The 20,845-nt window shown below is 41.3% G+C and overlaps 8 protein-coding genes across 8 annotated transcripts; 3 read left to right on the top strand and 5 right to left on the bottom strand.

The window, feature by feature from the left end:
- Window positions 1–1,462: 1,462 nt before the first annotated feature.
- SS1G_11151 (predicted protein) lies at window positions 1,463–1,933 on the bottom strand (the record flags this gene model as incomplete). Its single annotated transcript, XM_001587859.1, has 1 exon — window positions 1,463–1,933. The coding sequence occupies one exon, from the start codon at window positions 1,931–1,933 to the stop codon at window positions 1,463–1,465; it is 471 nt and encodes a 156-aa protein (XP_001587909.1).
- Window positions 1,934–2,325: 392 nt separating this feature from the next.
- On the top strand, window positions 2,326–2,930 carry SS1G_11152 (predicted protein; the record flags this gene model as incomplete). Its single annotated transcript, XM_001587860.1, has 3 exons — window positions 2,326–2,344; window positions 2,542–2,566; window positions 2,783–2,930. 3 exons carry the CDS (start codon window positions 2,326–2,328, stop codon window positions 2,928–2,930), a joined length of 192 nt encoding a protein of 63 aa, XP_001587910.1.
- A 1,093-nt stretch (window positions 2,931–4,023) lies between these two features.
- SS1G_11153 (predicted protein) lies at window positions 4,024–4,155 on the bottom strand (the record flags this gene model as incomplete). Its single annotated transcript, XM_001587861.1, has 1 exon — window positions 4,024–4,155. One exon carries the CDS (start codon window positions 4,153–4,155, stop codon window positions 4,024–4,026), a length of 132 nt encoding a protein of 43 aa, XP_001587911.1.
- A 1,032-nt stretch (window positions 4,156–5,187) lies between these two features.
- SS1G_11154 (hypothetical protein) lies at window positions 5,188–6,306 on the bottom strand (the record flags this gene model as incomplete). Its single annotated transcript, XM_001587862.1, has 4 exons — window positions 5,188–5,729; window positions 5,782–5,916; window positions 5,973–6,092; window positions 6,141–6,306. 4 exons carry the CDS (start codon window positions 6,304–6,306, stop codon window positions 5,188–5,190), a joined length of 963 nt encoding a protein of 320 aa, XP_001587912.1.
- A 2,314-nt stretch (window positions 6,307–8,620) lies between these two features.
- On the top strand, window positions 8,621–9,549 carry SS1G_11155 (hypothetical protein; the record flags this gene model as incomplete). The annotated part of the gene is made up of 3 exons (XM_001587863.1): window positions 8,621–9,301; window positions 9,340–9,444; window positions 9,496–9,549. 3 exons carry the CDS (start codon window positions 8,621–8,623, stop codon window positions 9,547–9,549), a joined length of 840 nt encoding a protein of 279 aa, XP_001587913.1.
- A 2,100-nt stretch (window positions 9,550–11,649) lies between these two features.
- On the bottom strand, window positions 11,650–12,229 carry SS1G_11156 (predicted protein; the record flags this gene model as incomplete). The annotated part of the gene is made up of 2 exons (XM_001587864.1): window positions 11,650–11,795; window positions 12,127–12,229. The coding sequence occupies 2 exons, from the start codon at window positions 12,227–12,229 to the stop codon at window positions 11,650–11,652; spliced, it is 249 nt and encodes an 82-aa protein (XP_001587914.1).
- Window positions 12,230–14,251: 2,022 nt separating this feature from the next.
- Window positions 14,252–15,799, bottom strand: SS1G_11157 (hypothetical protein; the record flags this gene model as incomplete). The annotated part of the gene is made up of 1 exon (XM_001587865.1): window positions 14,252–15,799. The coding sequence occupies one exon, from the start codon at window positions 15,797–15,799 to the stop codon at window positions 14,252–14,254; it is 1,548 nt and encodes a 515-aa protein (XP_001587915.1).
- A 3,942-nt stretch (window positions 15,800–19,741) lies between these two features.
- SS1G_11158 (predicted protein) lies at window positions 19,742–20,495 on the top strand (the record flags this gene model as incomplete). Its single annotated transcript, XM_001587866.1, has 3 exons — window positions 19,742–19,856; window positions 19,926–20,009; window positions 20,404–20,495. 3 exons carry the CDS (start codon window positions 19,742–19,744, stop codon window positions 20,493–20,495), a joined length of 291 nt encoding a protein of 96 aa, XP_001587916.1.
- Between the last annotated feature and the right edge of the window lie 350 nt (window positions 20,496–20,845).

Raw genomic sequence — 20,845 nt, forward strand, 5'->3', positions numbered from 1 at the left:
TCCTTCTCCTCCACAACCAGAAGCCAACGCGCCACGTAATATCCACTGGAAATGCGAAACCTTTGATCTTGTTAATAGCGGCCCATTTGATCTTATATTCTAACGTCCAGGCATGGAGGGAGGGTTACATGGGTTATTTGAAGAAGAAAAGATATTGCAAATATTCATCCCTTCCCTTGTTTCATTCCCCATTTCAGTTTTTCAGGTTCTATATAGCTCCTTTTTGCTTGTTTAGTTGGTTTTCTTTAAGGAAAAAGAAGAAATTGACTAGTGCTATGTTCGCTGCAAATGTGGTAATAACGTAACGAGAATATGGAGTTATGGGATGTATGGAGATGGGAAGTGAGGTTTGTGAGATGGAAAGGAAGTTGTTAGGTGAGCGAAGACGTTTATTACTCTGGAGCTGTTCAATATGAGACGAAGAGAGGAAGAGGAAAATAGTATCATGGCTGCGTAGTTGCCTGTAGCCAAGATTACCTAGTATTCCTCTTCGTGTCAATGGTATTCATTGTTCAAATTGTGTTTCGACCTGCTAGATGGTGCAACACAGATTTTGCTTTCCCCATCTTCGTCAATCTTAAAGCCAAGAAGGCATCTATCTTTATGGCGGACAAAACGAAGCTCTCGGAAAAGATTCTCTACCGTCTTTCCTCAGCAAAAGCCCTAAAAAGAAACTTCATGAAAAAAAGAGAAAAGAACATACAACAGTGGGGATTCGCTGGTGGTCACCCACCCAACTACTAATCCACCGATCTGAAGCTTGTGTATGGCAGAGCGGACGGGATGCCCAATTCTCTTCAGTCTATGGTCGTATGTGACAAGGCGGAAAGATTTGAGGACTATATTGTAGAGTTACATATTGGTCAGTGGTACTGGTAAGTGATGAGTGAATCTTCTTGGACATGCAAACACTTCTAAACTTTCAAGTATCTATATATGGAGCTTCAAAATTCTTAGACACTGACTTCAGATATATGTCTTATACTTTTCATCTGCCTGGGATTTTGATAATAGGGGTTGGGCTGGCTGCGCAGATCAATTGAATAGGCATTTTCAAAGATTACATCAAGCTACCTAGGTAGCATATCGTTCCGGGCTTCAATATCATTCAAATATATGCTATATGCCGATGATGAATCCGGATCAGTTGAAGTTTCAGCTTCTTCAGGAACTTATATAATTCGATGCGTGGTATTTTAACTGCTCTTGGTTCACTTCAGCTTGTCTTTTTAAATTGTCACTGAGTCGTCGATTGTAGTTGGTGCACTTTTCACATATTCACATATTATGTTGCAAAATTGTTCAATAGTTAGGATTTAATATAATATCATTTTAAGAAAAGATGTCTTGATTCTTCACATTGGCAGGTTTGAGCGTAGATAATGACAGTCTGAAAAGAAATAACGAGAAATACTCACTAGTTGCTCCAAACTTTCGATCGAAAATTCCACTCCTCCCACCCTCACAAATCGCGCAAAGCTCTTACCTCCAAAACCTGATAGCCATAATCCGCCTCAGGACGTCCAAGATCTTTCCATTCCTTAAGAGATGCCCAACAACCCGCCAACATCGTGATTGATTTCTCTCCGGAAGGAATAGACCCTTGCGAGACGGTGAAAGGCTGAAGAGACCTCTGATGGACGATGTATTCCCAGAAGTTGACATCGGCTGGTGATTCAGATCCAATTTCCATGCGGTACTTACTAGGGTCGTAGATGTGTCCGGGTACTTTCTTCACGCCTTGAACGTCACAGGTGAGAGTGAGCTCGGTGGGGTTGGTGCTGTTACTGACGTCGCAGTTGAGGTCGAGCAAGAAGTATTGCGGCTCCACTCCGGTGTGTTCGTGGGCGGTTGCGTGGAAGTGCCCGTGCTTTTCTTCAGCGGCGGTTGCGGCTGTGAGGCTTGCAATGCTGAGGAAGAGAAGGGCTTTCATGATGATTGATTTCATGATTTTGGTTTTGGGGCTGGTCTTTTTGGGAAATTTGCTTTGGTTGTGAATTTCTTGGGCTTGATATTTGCAGATTCGGGTTTGGCTATTTGTGATTCTATTGATTCAAGGCTGATGAGAAAAGATAGAAGATGTAATGACAAGAGAATTGAAGGAAGATATACACGGGAAAAATTTATTGTTTTGTTTATGTTCTGGTTTTGCTCATTGATAGTAGATCAAAAGTGCACAATGAATTTTCAGAAGCTGTTTATATGCTCGCTTTGTAAGATTTGATCCGCAAGAGGAGATGCAGACAGACTCTTTGCGAGAATTGGAGGAATGAACTGCCTGGACATTGTTCTTGAGCTGCTTAACCACCTCTTTTCAAATTCATCATGACTCCATATCCCACGAGTCAGAATGCAAATCATATTCCATAACCATCAATACCGTAGTTCAAGTTTCCCATCATTTTCCGCCCATTCTCTCAGTCTGGAACCATCAATCTCGTTTACACGGCCTCATGCCGTGTATCTCATGATCGTCTCATTGGGGTGTACTTGTTCGTCGGCACTTGATTTCTAACCGGCAAAGCGATGCACTTGGGGCAGCATACAGGCATTTGTTTGACTTCCGGTACGAATCCTGGTAAAGCAGGATTGGGGGGAATGAAGCACACGGTGGTTCGCTTGTGACATATGATGCAATATCTGATTTCAAGAAGGCACATATTTGTGTGGTGACTGACGGTTGAAGATGGAGAAGAATACGTATTTGGTTGTGGGTTGAAGAGGGTGTGGATAGGTTTGATGGATGTGGGAAAGGATGCTAAGATGACCCTCCTATTTCTAGTCATTATACCACAAAAGAACACTGCTTATCACTAGATAAGGAGTTTCTGGAATCTTACCAAGGCATTGAAGCTGTCTTCGTTGAACTTGTCTCTAATCTCGTTGTTGAAATCAATGCAGAAACCGGCATGTCACCCGAGCGTCGATAATTCCTTGTCCACTTGCAAGCGAACTAATTTTAGAGATAGATGGTCAATGAAATGCTATTTTATCAAAGAAAACAAGTCTCACACAATTACATAGTATGAACCACGAACAAAGAACATAGTGGAAGTAGTTTGATGGCTAACCATTTAGCGAACACAACTTGTGCTCTTCAAATGATGAGGAGTTCCAGATTGAATCATCTTTCACTTCCATGATTATCCAAGCGATAAATCATCACAACACCTCATCGATTTCGAAACCACGAAAGCGTAAAAGAATAAAACGAACAAAAGAGAATACCACCGAATATGTGTATCTACGTCCAAACCGTCTGCCCACGATGTAGCCACATTATTGGCTATTTCTGCGAGAAGAAATGTCCGCGACACAATCAATGTCATATGCAGCAATACAAAGAGGTCAAACATCCAAGCTACTGTGATCGGGATAATTGCGTATCACCGAAGTCTCCCGAAAGATCAAGCCCGAATCGGCACCATTATGGTCATGACTGGCATTTGAGGTTGGCGTAAAAGCTCGGGCCGAGTTTTTGTGACATCGGAAGAGGAAAGCTTGGGCTACAGATTAGGTAGATTAGTAGTTGAGCTTGGAGCTAAGCCTGGCGTATATAACGGTTATGTTTGAAACCAAGATCTTTACGATATGGCTCGACGGATTAAGAAAACAATATTTGATATTCAATGAAAGATCCACAATGAATTAAAATATCTCTTGGGTTTCCAAAAAGTATCCAACGTCATCCATGAGCACAAAATGTGACATGTTTCTCCTTTATTCAGGTTTCCAGGAACGGTAATATTGGGGGCCGAATGGATGTACCCCCTCGTTGACTGTACCAGTGCCCCTCGAGATCATGCCACAAAAAGAATCTCTCACGCTCCACGACATTTCCGATCCGTCACATTCTGCAGCTGTGATAGAAAACTCCCAAGTCAAGATCCGGAAAAGTTCACCGTAGCACGAATATCAATAAATATTCTCCTAGCGGCGTACCGACGAAACCAATCACTTCACATGATCGTATTGGTCCCACCGTACGACCTCAGTGCATTTTTCCAAATCAATCTGTGACGTCTATCTCAATCCATCTTCCCTCTCCACATTTTCTCGACCTGGCGTGATACAGAAATTTCGAGTACCGATATCTCGCGTGTAACACTGCGACTCGCGGCCCGCAGCCTTGACACCTCTTTCAGATCCGACCATATCCTTTCAGCGATCCCATCGTCCGACTTCCAGAACAGCGCCGTGCGACGCAGGGAACATGCATACCAATTGATCAAAGCAATACGGATAAGAGTAGCGCAATGCAGGATCCGCCGATTTGGTCGAACGTCGTTGCACATTGCAAGGAGAGACAGAGTTGGAAAGGGCCCGAGTTGTAGGTTCGGCCGTGCCTGGTCGTCGTACTAGATCTGGAGAATTGTAATGTTGGGGGCGGAATCGTGCGGTTGGTTGCATATTTTGTTGGGGTTGGAGCCACATATGTCATATTGAAGTGACACTGTCACTGCGTTGCGTATCGCAAAATACTGTACTTGAGCATTTTTGATGGGTGGAATGTTTTCCGATTAGGAGACCAAAAGAAAATCTCCGTTTTGACGCATGCTGTGACCACGATGTGATATCTGGAAACGGAGAATTATTAAATTTGGGGAATTGGGAGCTGAGAATGCGAGATTGAAATTGGATCCAGCAACGGAAAAAACAGGTGATTTACATACGAATTAGGTACAGTAAAACGAAGAAAAAGCAATTCAAGATAGACCGGAGATAGTTCCGTATCCGCCAGCACAACAACATTAGGCGATGTCGTCCGACAAGTAATCAGCCTGGCTTTCCAAAGAAGTTACAATTCAAGCCATGGGATTTAGCTGGTCCTCCTTGAGAAAAGTAATCAGCGGATACAGTCTCATAGGCTGCAGTTATTCAAGGAACTTTCCTCAGCTCCTGGTTTCACCTTCTCATTCAGCAATGAATAAGTAATCAAGTATTTCAAAAGGTAGGTAACAAGAACCCTTCCTAAGAACTGTAATGTTTCTCAATTTTAATTGTCTACAGAAGAAATTTAAAAAGTGATCCCAACATTTTTTCCACCGCTCTTATGCCAGATCATAATTTCTGCATTAGCTGTCGTGTAACAAACGCCACCATGTATTCCACCATGCCTGCATCATGACATGTAACACCCCTTTGCCCCCCTAAAACGCCAAGCACAAGCATCACCGTTGAAAAGTTTCAAGACTTGAAGGCGCCGTGGAGATTTGCTGGTTTGAATGTTTGCCTGAAAATGTCAAGCTCATGGGTGAAAGAAGTCTTGCTACTTGAGCTTGACGACTTCGAGCTTTTCGATGAAGAGCTTGAGCTGCTTGTGGAACCTCCGGGACCTTCACATGGCTCAAAAGCAAATATGATGGCCGAGAATTGCTGATTAAATTCGTCGTCGCGGACCAGTACCTCGCGCCAGATGTTTGCAACTTCCTCTGGAGGGTTCTTGAAGCCTGGGCCAAGTCCATATGTTCCGATCACAATCTTATCATATCCATAGAAGATTGCAATTCTTAAGGCAGTTTTGATGGACGCTTTCATTAATTCGCGTTCGGTTTTGAAGGAGTACTTTTTGCCGGAGCTGTCAAGCTTAGGACGTTTGACGGTAGGAACGGAGATTATTGGCAGCGCTGAATTACTTGTCAACATAAATCTCTTACGTTGATAGCTTGAGAACTCACATTTGTATTCTGACCAAGGTTCATACTTTTCTGGTCCATTACGAAAAACAACTTGTGTCTGTTAGAATGCATGCCACATTTGGTTTGAGTCGAGCCAACTTACCAACGTTCTGAGAGATTATACCAGCTCGTTCCGGAATGGGATAGTTATTTGAGGTAATGTTGTCTGATGCTGGAGTAGTCAAGCAAGTATAGAGAGTGCTTCGTCTGGCTAAACACTCTTCAGGTTGCATGACACCTAAAAATAATGGATTAGGATACAAGAAGATAAGACCACAAACTGGCATTACATACCAGCTTCCCAATCACCACCAGGCCGCCTTTCATGTGCTGGCATGATGACGGGAATGGGGCGATTATTCTCGCTGGCTGTCCATTCAAGAGCTAGGTCCACAGGATCCCGTTCCAAGAAAGCTGTCGATGTTAGTTAATGGACTTGTGGATTTCTTCAAAGACACATACCAAATGTGTACTGCCTTGGTTCTCTAATTTGCTGGTCTCGTAAAGAATCCGAATGACATAAATACGAAGTAGTTGGCCACTGTGGACATGCACTACGAATGTAAGGAATATAAGTCTTCTTAGCTTCAGCAGCAATTTCTGAAGGTTTTGGCTTTGAGGGAGGCATATTGAAGTTGTAGGTAGGATGAGGAAAGATGTCTCGAAAGCTACAGATTGAGAAAAACAATGTGGGTATATATAATAAAGTAAGTGAGAAATCAGAAGTTGTAGTAATTGTAATTCAACCGTGATACATGGAAACAATAGAATCAAAAGGGAATCACTCAAGCATTATATAAACGGAGGGGGGGGACGGAGCCTTTGATTCAAAAAAAAGAAAAAGCTGCGAACGCGATCTAGTCCACATTCCTGATGCACGATCTCGAACACAGACCTGAAGCTGACAGGTTACTACAACTAGGTATTGTCAGTCAAGAAAAGGTATATTGAAAATTGACCTTTTGGTCCAGACTCTTTGAGTCAAGATCATTTCCACAGAGCTGAAGACATATCAACAGGAAATGGGCGGCGGATAATATGGGTTGCAACCTCCGAGTCCTTGCTACCAAATGACAAACCTATGCATGTTACCGAAGACGGTCCCCAAGATCTTTTGATCAATTCATGTAGGTTACATAAGATTCGCGAGAAATAGATCTGTCAAGTCTCTCGTCATCTCAACACGAACAGATAAAAGTAGATGAGAACCAATATTGGCCCGTGCATATTCAAACTAGTTCAGGATGACGACGGGTATGGACAGTCGAACTAATGGAATACCGGTACTGTGCAACGTTCTCACGAAAAGGGGCACATCCCAAAGAAACGGCTTCGAATCGTTGCGCAAGGCGACAGTCAGTATACTTTGTCTAGAAGATGGTGTAGATGGCTAATGATACACTCCAATTTTCAGATATTTGAGGAATGATAAGAGACCAACAAGGAAAAGAAAGGTCTGAGGAGCAAATAGGAAATCTTTTTTCTCCAATTTTGAATTGCTTTTGGCGGCGCCCAGACTCGTAATTAATCCTGTATAAGCCCCTGACGAGGATTCGATTATTTGCAGATTAAGCTAGTAATTCTAGATGACGGAAGAAGTATTTGTGTATCTCCATCTAAATAACAAATAACAAATAGTGTGGTTATTCATGAGATTACAAGAGGATTTCCTATCAAACATTCGATGGATCAAATCTGATGCTAAGGTAGGTAGGTAGTTAGAATGCTCAGCCAACGGCCCGGGTCGTTTCGGCTCGGCAGATCTTAATCTCAGTCAGTGCTCTACCTAATCTTTTAGCGCGCGTCTACGGTGACCTTGACTTGCCAAAATGTCTTCTAATATCAGAAACTCCAAAAAGAATACAATACGAGATAACTATATCACTACAGGCAACCACACAATTATTCTATTAGGAAAACTGAAATTAATTCTGTCGATCTTGTCGAGTCACCTTGCTCCCCCAAAAGATCGATTAAGAAACAATGTTACAACCACCCCGGCTTTTATCAAAATCAAATTATGTCGCACAATCTTTAATCAAATCGAGGAGCTTCAGTATTTCCCACCCTGTGAGATCTTCGCAACTATCAGTTGCGAAATTGCTCGGAACAGCTCCTCGGAATGTAGATGAGGTTAAAGTCAATGTCAATGGTTTCATTCGTTCAATTAGGAACCAGAAAAAGATATCGTTTGCTTCAATCGGTGATGGCTCAAGTGTGCAACCATTACAAGCTCTTCTCACTCCACAACAAGCTGAAAGGTCTGATAGCCATACAAAAATGTTTCTCTTCATTCCTAATCGATTCCTAATCGTACGATAGACTCTCGACGGGCACAGCCGTACGCCTCACCGGATACTGGAAACCTTCCCCGAACCAAAAGGCACAAAGCAATGAATTGCATGTGCTTGAAGTAAATGTCTTAGGTGCCGCAGATCCTGCCGTATGTAAGGCTTGGAAGCAATACATTTTTCTCGATGGTCATTACTAATCCGTATTGGCAGACTTTCCCGCTACAGAACAAATACCACACACCTGAATACCTCCGTACCATTCCTCATTTGCGAACAAGAACGCCCTTCAATTCAGCATTACTTCGATTTCGATCACAAAGCATAGCCTCCCTCACACAATTTTTTACTGAGCAAGATTATGTCCAAACACACCCTCCCATAATTACATCTTCAGATTGTGAAGGCGCGGGAGAAGTGTTTGAAGTAGGTAGCGCGCATAAAGGGCCGGTTGGGAAAAATGATGATGGAACATTCTTCAGATCATCAAAATATTTGACTGTTTCAAGTCAACTACACTTGGAAGCTTTGGCTCAATCGGTCGGAAAAGTTTGGACACTATCCCCTACATTCCGAGCGGAGAAAAGTGATACACCAAGACACCTGAGCGAGTTTTACATGTTGGAAGCGGAATGCTGTTTCGTGGAAAAAATGGATAGCGTTATGGACCTTGTCGAGAATATGCTAAGACATTTGACAACAAACCTTTATTCTACTCAGGTAGGGAAAGAAATATTGGAAGCGAAGCGAAGCGGCGACGAAGAAACCGATACCATAAACAGAAACTGGGAATTGACACGAAGATGGGAAGGCATGATGAAGGAATCTTGGCCACGGATCACCTATACGCGAGCTATCAAAGAGCTTCAAGAAAGTGGGCAAAGTTTCGAACATCCTCCTATCTTTGGTTCGGGTCTTCAAGCTGAACACGAGCGCTATATCGCCGACGCGATCGGACTTGGATCGCCTGTCTTTGTAACAGATTATCCAAAACCCATCAAGCCATTTTACATGCTGCCTTCAGAAAATTCAGGCGAAGGAAAAACTTCGGAGACTGTCCAATGTTTCGATCTTCTAGTTCCTGAGGTATGTGAAATCGTAGGTGGATCTATGCGTGAATATAGATTGCCGGAACTAATTTCTGCTATGCGAGCGAACGGTATGGTGCGAGGTGATGCAGGAGAAGAAGACTTCGGTTCCTTGAAATGGTACACAGAACTGAGACGCTGGGGAAGTGTACCTCATGGAGGATTTGGCTTGGGATTCGATAGATTGTTGGGATATCTTGCCGGTGTGCAGAATATAAGGGAAATTGTCACATTTCCACGATGGGTAGGAAGATGTGATTGCTGAAATGAGTAAGCATAAAGCATAGTGGTTTCAAGATGAAGGTTGACACAAACTGGGACCAACTTGGCATCAGGCATTCTCCTAAGGGAATTCGATCGACAAAATCCACGATTGAAGCGGATATTGTAAGAATAGAAAGGGTTTTGATCTGAGATCACTAATTCATGCAGCAACAGTCTCTTGACAATAAGGGAATTCCTGGTTGTGAGCAACCGGAGAAGCGACCATAATCACAACCCAACGCATCTCTTCACTCATTCCATTACAATTTAGTGACGAGTCTTTCACGGACGGCTTTTGCCTACATTCTCCTCCTCAAGACTATTTTTAGCCGTTACTATTTTGAACCCAACTCCTCACGAATTGTTACGCGACGTTGTTCATCCACCATCCTGCCCTCTCCATTGCTCACCTTCCAACCAATCAGGAACCATTTACTTTCTCATCTCACACTTATCCAAACGGCATGATCAATTTCGACCGTCTCTTCGGCCTAGAAATCAACCGCAGATCTTCACCAAAACCACAATTCGAAACTATTGCCCCCAAAATACAACAGGTACAACAGTTGGTGCATATACGAATCTTCAGCAACCTTTATTCCCATTTCAGCCTCATCTGCATATGCATACTCCTGGCCCCAAGATTGAGCCTTAGGTAGACATTATGAGACAATCCAAAAATCCATTCACGAATATTAAATTTCGACAATTAGACATCAATAATAAGGTGACGTATTTACAGTAGGTAGGTACTCAACTGAAGTTTGCAGGCTGAGTACGGAAATTTTGTTTCAAGTTTAAATTTATACTTAACGGAATGGAAGCGCCTCGAGGATTAATTTGATTGTTCCTCCTCGAGTTGGCATTGGACACGTTTGCAGCGAATGATCTCTTAGGAATTGTTATTTATTTCAATCTTTAATAAAGGTTATTTCTTGAATGTTCTTATTGTTCTTTTATTTTTATTTTTTATTAATATTTTCTATCATTTATCATTATTTCATTCCAACGACGAGCATCCAAATAACTCGGGGTAAGGAGTTGGGTGTAGAGATGCCGGTTGGATTATGTAGCACCGCATTCACACTATCATATAAGACATTATCGCACCAAAACTCTTGTCAGACCTACCAATCGATATTTCCCTTAATCAAGTTATTCACCGAATCCAAGCCTCTTTTGTCTCTATAACCAACAGGCAATAATACATGTAACGACGGTATATGAAATGAAGATTACTCTCCAATCGCCAAAGCTAAATGTTGAAATCATGGACACCAACTAAACAGGGAATAGGACGACTTCCTATAGGTAGGCAGCCAACGTTTGAGACGTTGGAGAATCCTTCGATAGATGTATCGAATATGACAGAGATATCATATTTGGAAAGAGACGGTAGATCTACCAACTATTAGTTTCCATTAGTATGATCAACGTCATGCAATACGTAGTCGAAGCGACAAGTATAGAAGTCAAAAGAGCCTAACATCCTCATTCAGTCTTGTACAAGCGCCGAAGCGCAATCAGAACATGAGCTAGAGCTTTGGGTCGATTAATTTAGGTAATCTCGACCGAGACGCAACACAATGTGCTTTGCTGTGCCTCTTGGGTAGCAGGCAGGCACTGTGCTCTGCTCTGCTTTGCTTCGGACTGACTCCGACTGAGCTGAGGAAATAAGCGCCGCGGCCCCGCATATATATGCTTGTCTTGACTTCAACCCCCAAGTTAGGTGTTGAAAGAAATTATTTGTTTTAATTTATCATATTTATTTTTTTTGCAAGGTTACATTCATATTTTCTCAACTCAAATAATCCTAAAACCCACAAATTGAGCAAATTTTCCGTAAAGGGAAATTCCAATTCGTCACCTCGTGCGATGTTCACTATTTGTTTATCTCTTGTTTCCTTCTTATTCCGTGCCGGCCCCTCAAAAAGAGCTCCTCAATACTACTTCGAGTCTCTCCACCCACACCTTATGCATTATCCCTGTCGTCACTCACCACCCAAAAGTTGGGGTCTTCATTAATAATTACACTTTTCTTACCTTCCCCTTCCATGATCGCATGTAACATTCCAGGAATTCCGGCAGGCTCACACCCAACTAGGTGCACGGCTTACATATGTTACAGGCATTGCCGCACCCTCTTGCTAGTTTCCAGCCACTATACCACCAGAGACGTTGAAAAAGTTTAGGGCCAGGGCACTTTCTATCATGAGGAAAATGGTAAAATAAGGAAAACAAGTTTTTTTTCTCTATAATTTATCCTGGATTCGATTTCTAGGGTCAAATTAATAAACGTGCCTCGTCGTTGCGGATCTTCACCACCACTCATTCACTACGCTCCATCTTCATGAAAAACTTTACTCCCTCGCTTGCTTTGTTGCTTCCTCTCCCACTATTTACTACTTCTCTACCTTGCTTGTGAACATCCCGCTTTCTATCTGTCCTTCCTTTCTGAGAGTAGCTTATCTGGACTGAACATTCATTTCAGTCATACTCATTGCTGGTAAGGCTCTGGTACGAGTCATGTCAGATCTATGATAGATAAGCATTCTTCATTTCATCTTTGTTCAACATTTTCTCTAATCCACACCGACACAATACAGATCAAAATCATTCCCCTGCCAAGTGTCAAGTTCATAGACATAATGCACATCACCCTCCCGAGACCTTAGCCAGACGTATTTACGAGGGCTTTAATGTTAATTTTAAAGTTAAAATCGTATGGGGTGAAGAAACAATCTGGGGTGAAAGGGTGTTGCAGTCATTTCATGCGAATCGGTTCGTAATTTGTCCGTTTCTTACGTCTAGGGTCTGTGTTTGCATGATTCAGCTTAGATGAGATAGAGATGGCCTGTACATCTGTATGTAAAGCGCCTGAGAGTGGACAGCTGCCTCGTTTAGGCATGCGTGTCTATGTGTGTGTGTCTCCGGAAACGAGTATGCTTGTACACATACCTACCTGTGCAAATATACCATACAAGGAAATGTATCTCTGCTCTGTATACACATAGCATCATACTTTCCTGTTGCGGATTCGGATGCTACGGATTCAGCGATGCACGGGATCGTAAATGGATGTTTGTTGGATAAGCTAGCTAGCTAGCTAGCTAGATGGATGGATGGATGGATGCCTTCATTCACTAGGTACTTTTATATGTATATGCGCGTGCATGCGTGTCCATGCTCATGCATGCATACATCACCAGACCGTTGAGGGCGAACCGAGGCTTAAAATGTAGAGGGACCCGGTGGATTGGGGCGAGGCTTGCTGGTTTTGTTTGTTTGATGTTACGTTGGATTGGATTTGGTTTTGGATCTTTAATATTTTATTATTATTATTCTTCTTCAAATAATAATAAATAAAATAAAATAATAAAATAAAATAGGATAGTAAATAAATAAATCAACCCCCCTCATCCGGATAAAGACACTCCCTTTCCTTGCTCACTCCCTCCTTCCCACCAATCATACATCTTTCTCAGCGCGCCGTAATTCAAATATTTATTATTATTAGTAGTAGTAACGCAACGGTTGTAAAGTCTTAAAATTTGACGCAATGGTAATATTAGGTTTGTTCGTTAGCTTTTACGCGCGGTGAATGTGAGTGAATTTGGATGTGTGAATGTGAATTCGGATGTAACACTTCATCTCATTCCATCTCATCTCATCTTATTAGAGGATCTGAGGTGAGGTTAGGTTAGGTGAGGTGAGGGAATGGATGGATGGGTTGGTGGATGAATGCGGCTGAAGAAGGGAAACGAGATGTAGGGAAAGGAAAGGAAAGGAAACGAATGGATTTTGTTCTCTGTTAATGGAATGGATAGATGGATAAATGAATAATTGGGAGGGTTTTGTTATATTTTTATTATTGTTGAGTGGGTGTATTATGATAATGATAATAAATGATGACTTTTTGGTGGTATAGGAAGGTTATGGTGTGGGAATATATAGGTTTTGTAGAGTGAGTGGTTTTATGAAGTGATTTGTAGTAGTGATGAATGGGATGGGATATTGAATATTTAATGGTTTGTTTGAGATTATTTATATTGTATTTTATACATCTATATGTATGTAATTTATATAATTTATATAATTTAAAAATTGAAATAAAAAGATTTTATTTTATTTTATTTTATTTTATTTATTTATTTATTTATTTATTTATTTATTTATTTATTTATTTATTTATTTATTTATTTATTTATTTATTTATTTATTTATTTATTTATTTATTTATTTATTTATTTATTTATTTATTTATTTATTTATTTATTTATTTATTTATTTATTTATTTATTATATTATATTATTCTTTAAATCTATTTTCTTTAATTTATAAAATATACTAAATCATATTAAATATTTAATTATCTTGTTATATAATTCACTTATTGATTTATCTCAATTCATCTCATCTCATCTTATATAAAGTATAAACTATCAAACACATACCCATTCAATTCTTTTCTTTCTATATATAAATAGTAGGTAGGTATCTATGTAGCTATATAGGAGATTCCTCTCACTCATCTCCCTTACTTTCTCCCCTTTCGTGCCCCATCCCCTAGATGAGTAGTGAAGTAACAAGCAAAAAATAAACTACAACTCCCTCGCAATGCAATCAATACAAAATCACCCAAAAAAATCAAAAAAATCAAAAAAATCTTATCAACGGTAAAAAGTCGCTCCTCTCCATTTTGCGCAGCAAGAAAGCCAAACTACAAACTAAGAATGTAAAGTGTACATACAAAGAAGTTGATAAAAACCTTGATGAATAAACAAGCAAAAAATAGAACGAAAGTATGGGATATCATTCCGTAAAGCAAAAACTCCTCTTCAATACCTAACGCCATTGTTCGAAAATCCCCTGAATCTTCCTTGCCCTATTTTTGCACGCCTTACCCTTGATCCAACTATCCCCTTCCCCTTAGATCATGAATTTTCGATCTAATACCCTAATCGCTCTTTGATCTTCCGCTTTACTTGCTGGTGCTGCGCTTAAATTTCCATGTGGCATATCTGATGCAACAGGTGTAACACCAGATGCTTTCTTTTCCTCTTCTGACTTTGCTTCACCAAATTCTCTTTGTCTTGGACTATTTGAACCGGCTCTTGAGTTATTGCTACTGTTCGATTTATTATCTGCTAGAACACTTGTTGAGTCTGATGGATGAACAAGACTTGAGATTGATGGTATTGTTTGAGCTTCAGATTTACCCATGCCATTTGGTGTTCCCTTTGGAGAAGTAGCTGCTTGGTCATGAAGGCTCTTTGGTGTATGAGCTGGGGAAGTACTCTTCTGTTGCGGTGGTGGAGTTGTTCTATGGGTACCATTTGTATGGATATTGACTGGTGCAAGTGGTGCTGATTGTGCCAATCTAGGATCAATCATTCCGGTTTGTAAAGCTTTCTGTGCCATCAACGCATGTTCTTCTGCCTGCATCCTAGCTACATGTTCAGCACGAGGACTGGGATGTTGGTGTTGATGTGGCTGATAACCTGGGTGAATTTGTTGAGGGGCACCGTTTTGGTAGCTGTGGGGAGGTGGAGGAGGCAAGGAAGAATTTGATAGAGGTGGTGGAGGTCGGTCATAGATCGTCGATTGTGATGGACCATGTGCCATGGTAGTTGAAGTATGACCGGGGCGGTGATGAGGACTATATTGATGTTGTTGATACGGTGATGTATGTGGAGGTCCTTGTGGCATGTGGTAGGGTGAAGGATGCATTGACCCAGGTGGTGGTGGAGGAAGTTGCGATGAATACATCTGTTGATGATGAGGATATGGCGGAGTGGAAACTGGAGATGGGGGCCATGCTCCGTATCCTGGGGAATATCCATATGGAACTCTATGTTGAGATTGATGCATGTAGGGACCTTGTTGCATTGGAGCTCTCGTGACAGCTGGACCTTGAGCTTCATGAACTGTCGATTCTGGGTACATTCCTTTGATCGGGACAATTCCGCGAAGTTGAGGATCAGTTGTAGGCTGTGGAAGTTCGGGACTGTTTGGATGAGGTCGAGAGTAGTAGCTGATTAAATGGAGATGTTGCCCAGTGGAGGTTATAATACTGAATGATTGTTTCATTAATCCATCCGGTTTGTATCTGTACCCATCTGGTCCATCTCCATCCATATCTTGATCCTCATCACTACCCTTTCCACTATCCGGTGTCTTTCCTGCCATTCGTCGAGCTGGTGGTGGTACGAATTGACCTCCTCCTCTCTTTCCCTCCATCTCACGATATGTTAAAAAGCTGCCGGATACTCTGCTTGCGCTCCATGATTTCCCATCAGTCCATCTTCGCATTCCTGCTTCCCTTTCATCCCACACAAATACTGATCCAGATTTTATTGATTGTCTTTCCTTCTCCGACAATCTTCTTTGTACTCGAGGTAATAGACCAAGTCGACAAGCTTCGAATAATTTAATCGCATCTGCAGGAGTGCGTACGTGACCGTGATAGGTATCCATTATGAAATGTGGGTGAAGAGTTTCGATTGAAGTTGTATTGCGCGAGGCAAGATATGAAAGATGAACTCCTAGTAGTAGTAATCCAAATCAATGCGAATGTCGCCTCTCACACTTTATGTTGTTCACTTCTCCTCTCGTGTTTCTATCCTTGGTGAAGTTACGCGGCTGTATTTCTTGGCAAATTCTCGGAAGTCAGAAATGGAAACTTCTGCGGGCGGGAATTGGCACATCAACGTTTTTGATGTTTTAGAAATCGAAGTGAATATTGAATTTGACCTTTTGACGCGAATGAGGCGAAAGGTAAATAAATCTTTGGTGGTTGTTGAAGAAAGTGCAGGTATTGTCGAGATTTTTGATAGTAAGACCTATGATGAAAGATCTTCTTTTCGCTTCAGATAAATTGTTAGCCAAATATTCGAATCTTTTGTCCTACTTGGAAAGAAATACAAGACGGAAGTCAAGGCGAAGATGAGACAAGGTGAAGCACAAGGTGACAGAAGCTTAAACTAAAGCTTCACAGAATGTGCGCGTATTCTTGCTCAAAGGTAAAAAAATTGATTATTTTTGACTTGTAAACTTGTGGAGAAGACTTCCAATTGTAGAATCCAAATCCGCTCGTGCTTGAGCTTGATCTTTTTTTGGTTCTCCCAAGATCAATTCTGATGCTAAAACGGTAGAAGACGAAAATAGAATGAAATGGCAGCAGAAGGAGAAAAGATGATTGAATGAGTGGAATTGAATGAGTGAGTGGACTTTGAAAGATTTGAAAGTGGACATGATTATCCATTTCTTGGGCATTAATATCCGTGTTTGAATATATGAGATTATATGTCTTTCCTTTCAAGTTTTTTTTAAAGGAAAGAAGATGTTGTGGAAGATAAAATCATTTGTGAAGGAGTTCAAATATTTTGTGTTGGGTGTTGGAATGAATTTGTGTAATGAATTTGTGAAGGTTTGGTTTGTTCTCGATTTTGATGCCTATGACGCACTGGTGGATTGTGGTTGTCTTTGGCGAATTGTGGGAGAAATGGGCTGGAGAAAAAAATAAGAAATAAATGGGTGAATGTGAATAATTTGTTTGGTGAAGGGTGAAAGAAGTGAAGGTACACAACAGTTAAAGTACCTAGGTACACTACCTGCATACAATATATTCCTCCATCCGGAACTTTCCCTTTTGTTTTCGAAATGGGAGATAATATGAGTGATGAAGGAGATGTAGATGTATGAGATGTAGATGTAGATGTAGTAGATGTATGAGATGTTTGAAAAGACAATATTGTACATACCTAGTAATTGAGGGTGGCGTGTAGATTTCTCTGTGGTGAATGAGGATAGCTGGACTTATATGTCGTTTGTAGTATCGACTAAGAGAATAGTTTCGTTTAAAGGCGCTGTATTGAAAGCTGATATGGCTAGTCGAGGACAACTAGTGTTATATAGAAAGTATCGATCTGGAGAAATTCCACCTTTCTTCGATGAATCGTACTGATTTAGGAGGATAATGCTAAGACTTAGTATTGAAGATGAAAGTCAGGAAAGAAAAACAAGAGACAAGCTTTTCTTTCTATCTTTCATTCGGTCCCGTACCAGTCTCTTGGTTTTGTTAGTCAAAAGTGCCGCGCTTCCAAAAGGCACGAGTACACTGGCATAAAGTCCTAGGCCGTTTGTCGAGGTGGAGAAGGGAGGAGGGTTCAAGGGTTTGGATCTTCAAGGACTTTATGTTATGATCTAATTGTCAAAATTAAGTTTGATGATCAAGCGTCAGCCTCAAAAAAAGTTCGGAATTAAAGACAAGTCCGACTGAAATAGAGTAGTCATAGCCTAGTCATATAGTCTTGTCGTCCAAGGAGATCAGATGAGTGATGGGATGCGGAAAAGACAAGAGTGCTAATGCTCGATTGAATATGATATGGAGCCGTCGGGTGGGCTTCCTTCTGGAGAAAGATGAAATGCTGGCTAGATAGATATGAGAGCATGTACCTAATAATGACAAACAATGCTAACAACTAGATTTCCAGCAGACTTTATAAGTATAAAAGAAGGTTCGCTGGTTGGTTGGTGAAATCTAAGATTAAGTTTTGGCAATGAAGCCTTGTCTAGATAGTAGATACTGAATTGGGTGTTGGAAGCTCAAACGTCCATTTGGAATGTCCAGTCTAAACTATATACAGCAATATTGCGTTACGAGCATGATAATTGATGGACACACGCACTTTTGCATTCCCAGGATGCCTAGATACTGACTATATGGGTAGTGCTGAAGAGAATATAATACTGCTTTCGGCATAGATCAATACCATCTTCAGCGTTATTCCCTTTCAGGCACTTTTCCTGTTTATGGTTTTCGGGTATGTATCCAAAGCTTGTTGGTACCTCATGGTTGCGTTTTGTTTTGTAGGAACTTTCTATTTTCTCTTGCTCGTATTAAAATGCCTTGGTCTTCCTGTTGGCTGAATCTTGGCAATACCAAGTAAAGCAACAGAAAAAGACACCTAGCCTCGTAGATAGATATTCGATACTCGATAATGCCTACTCAATTCCTACTCAGTACTCGTAAATTGAAAATGAAGTTCTTGTTGGATGATCAAGTAGGCCCTGGCTAAAGTAATATAAGTCACATCTAGAAATAGGAAAACGTGTCTATATCGAGTGCGAGCAACTGCCGATTCCGAAATTCATCCTCCGAGACTCCCCCTTCATTTGTTCGAATGGCTCCACGGTTAAATGAGATAAATACCATCTACTCAAATAAAATTCACAAAATGAATGCATGCATTATGATCTTCCCATACAAGTTACGGCAGAAAAAGAACCTTCTCTCATTTGACTTCCTCTACCATCTTGGAAGTGCGAATAGAATTTCTTGGCTTGACAGCTAAAATGTTCTAAATGTTTGATTGATGCTTGGTACTTTCCACAAGCAGACTCGTGGGCGAGAAAAAAAACGTGTGTGGAGATCGATCTGCTTCAAGCTTTGCTACTTTAACTTGTCCCTGTTCCTTGTTACAAACAAGCAATAAAGCTTTAACTATTCGGACATTAATCTCAATAGGGTTTAAAGACATTCGTAACCCTCTTTACGGAGTAGCTAATGTTTATTCGAAATAAACTCGCCTTCTAAGAAACTTAATGAGCTTCTAGTACAGACCGCCGAGGACACTAAACTTTGTTCTGATATCATCTCGTCTGTTCAGGATGTTGAGTAATATACGCGCGGATGCGAAGGATATAAGAATGCTACGATTATTCGTCGTCGTAGAAAGTATATCAAAGTGCGAAGAATTAACTTTATCAACGTTGTATCACATCATCGTCAAACATCTACTCCAGTACCAGCACTCACTCTCCCATCAATCCTACGATTTTCTATCCACCTCCATCTCCTTTTAGGTCATTTTCTCACGATTAACCTTGGTAACAAGGATAAATGATGAGGGTCATGGATTCGTAAGCTTAGTGGGATTTTAAAAAAGACGGACGGATCCCCTGTTCTGACATGGATTACAACTATGAGCTTATTTCATCGCCTACAGATTTGCGGAAGGGGCCATTTAGTCTCCATGGGCCGCACACAATATAATTACGACTACGACTGTTGGTCCAACTGTTATGTATCATCTGCGATATGAATACCATCAAACGAGAAGGATCAAAAAGGTAGGTGTGGGGGCATAAATCAAAAAGCTTGTATTTCTTCAAGGCTCCTCAGACTCAGGTTCCATCCGGCAATGGGAAAGGGGGCTGAAGCCTGGCCGAATATGATGTCTCGTAACCGTAGTGCTTGACAGCCAGTCATTTTATTCATCACATCACCAACTTCATGATTTTTTTCATCCCATATCCCCACAGCACCGTCCGCCGCGTACGGAGTACTGTCATGATGCTACACTGATCAACGGGGTCCATTCTCGGCTTACCTACCATTGCACAAAGCGACCAACAATGGCCAAATCACAAGACCACTCACCAAATGTTGGTCCGCTTCATCTCCATCTCCATCTCCATCTCGGAGTCCGATTCATAGGTCTCATCTCAATGCACATCAGTGCCCGGCGTGGTAAGCACACACATCAGACAATAATACACCGACCCAATAGGCATAGGGTTACGACACAACACAAAACAGAGCAGAGCAGCGCCCCCATCAAGTTAATGACCGGCACAATCTTCCGCTCCCCTGGCCCCCGAGTCTATCATAATGCAAACGCATGTATGTCAGCATTCTAAAAGTATGTATCTTATTTGTAATCCCTCCCTTTCTTTCGCCAGTGAGCAAGCCAAGCCAAGCCATGCTCAAGTTTGATCCAGACTGTCGGTAACGTTCTTACGATACGATACGATGCGATGCGTGTAGCATAGCATAGCATACATTAGCATGAGCCTCAGCGTGCAGACACGAGAAACAGGCGCGAGAGGGCTAGCGAGGGATGAAAAATAAAATGAGGCCAGAAAACTAAATCAGATTGCTTGGGAGTTACATCTAAATGTAATGTAACTGTTTGAGATCTCTCCTTTGGACTTGGGGTTCCCTCCTTCATTAACAACTCTTCACGTATTCATGATGCTATTCCCGTAGATACATAGCTGATGTACATTGTACCTAGGTAACACACCATCGTGTAGAGAAGAACTGTTGAACACAACATATACCAGGATCAACACAGCCGCTATCACAAATCCTACACTCGAAATGTAAACGCTATCTGAACCAATTCTATCCATTCATCCATTTTCATCCATTTTCATCCATTCCATTCGTTTCATCCTAACCTCACTTCATTCCACCTGTTTTCTCATTAAAAAGGTTCATGCTTGCACAGCTTAAGAAACGGCACGCCTTACCCGTTTATCACGCCAGATTCGCGCGCAAATCCATCCATCCATATCCGTTTTCATGTACCTATGTACATTTGTTTTACATAAGTCATATCTATCTAACGACCGAAAATAGACTCGCTCCCATCTACCCATCATATCACATCTATCATCTCATATTATGCTATCGATGATCTTGAAATACGTCACGAGATCAAAGTACTCCAGGAC

The sequence above is a fragment of the Sclerotinia sclerotiorum genome, genomic scaffold (genome assembly GCF_000146945.2).
Source record: "Sclerotinia sclerotiorum 1980 UF-70 scaffold_17 genomic scaffold, whole genome shotgun sequence".
NCBI classification, from domain to species: Eukaryota; Fungi; Ascomycota; class Leotiomycetes; order Helotiales; family Sclerotiniaceae; genus Sclerotinia; species Sclerotinia sclerotiorum.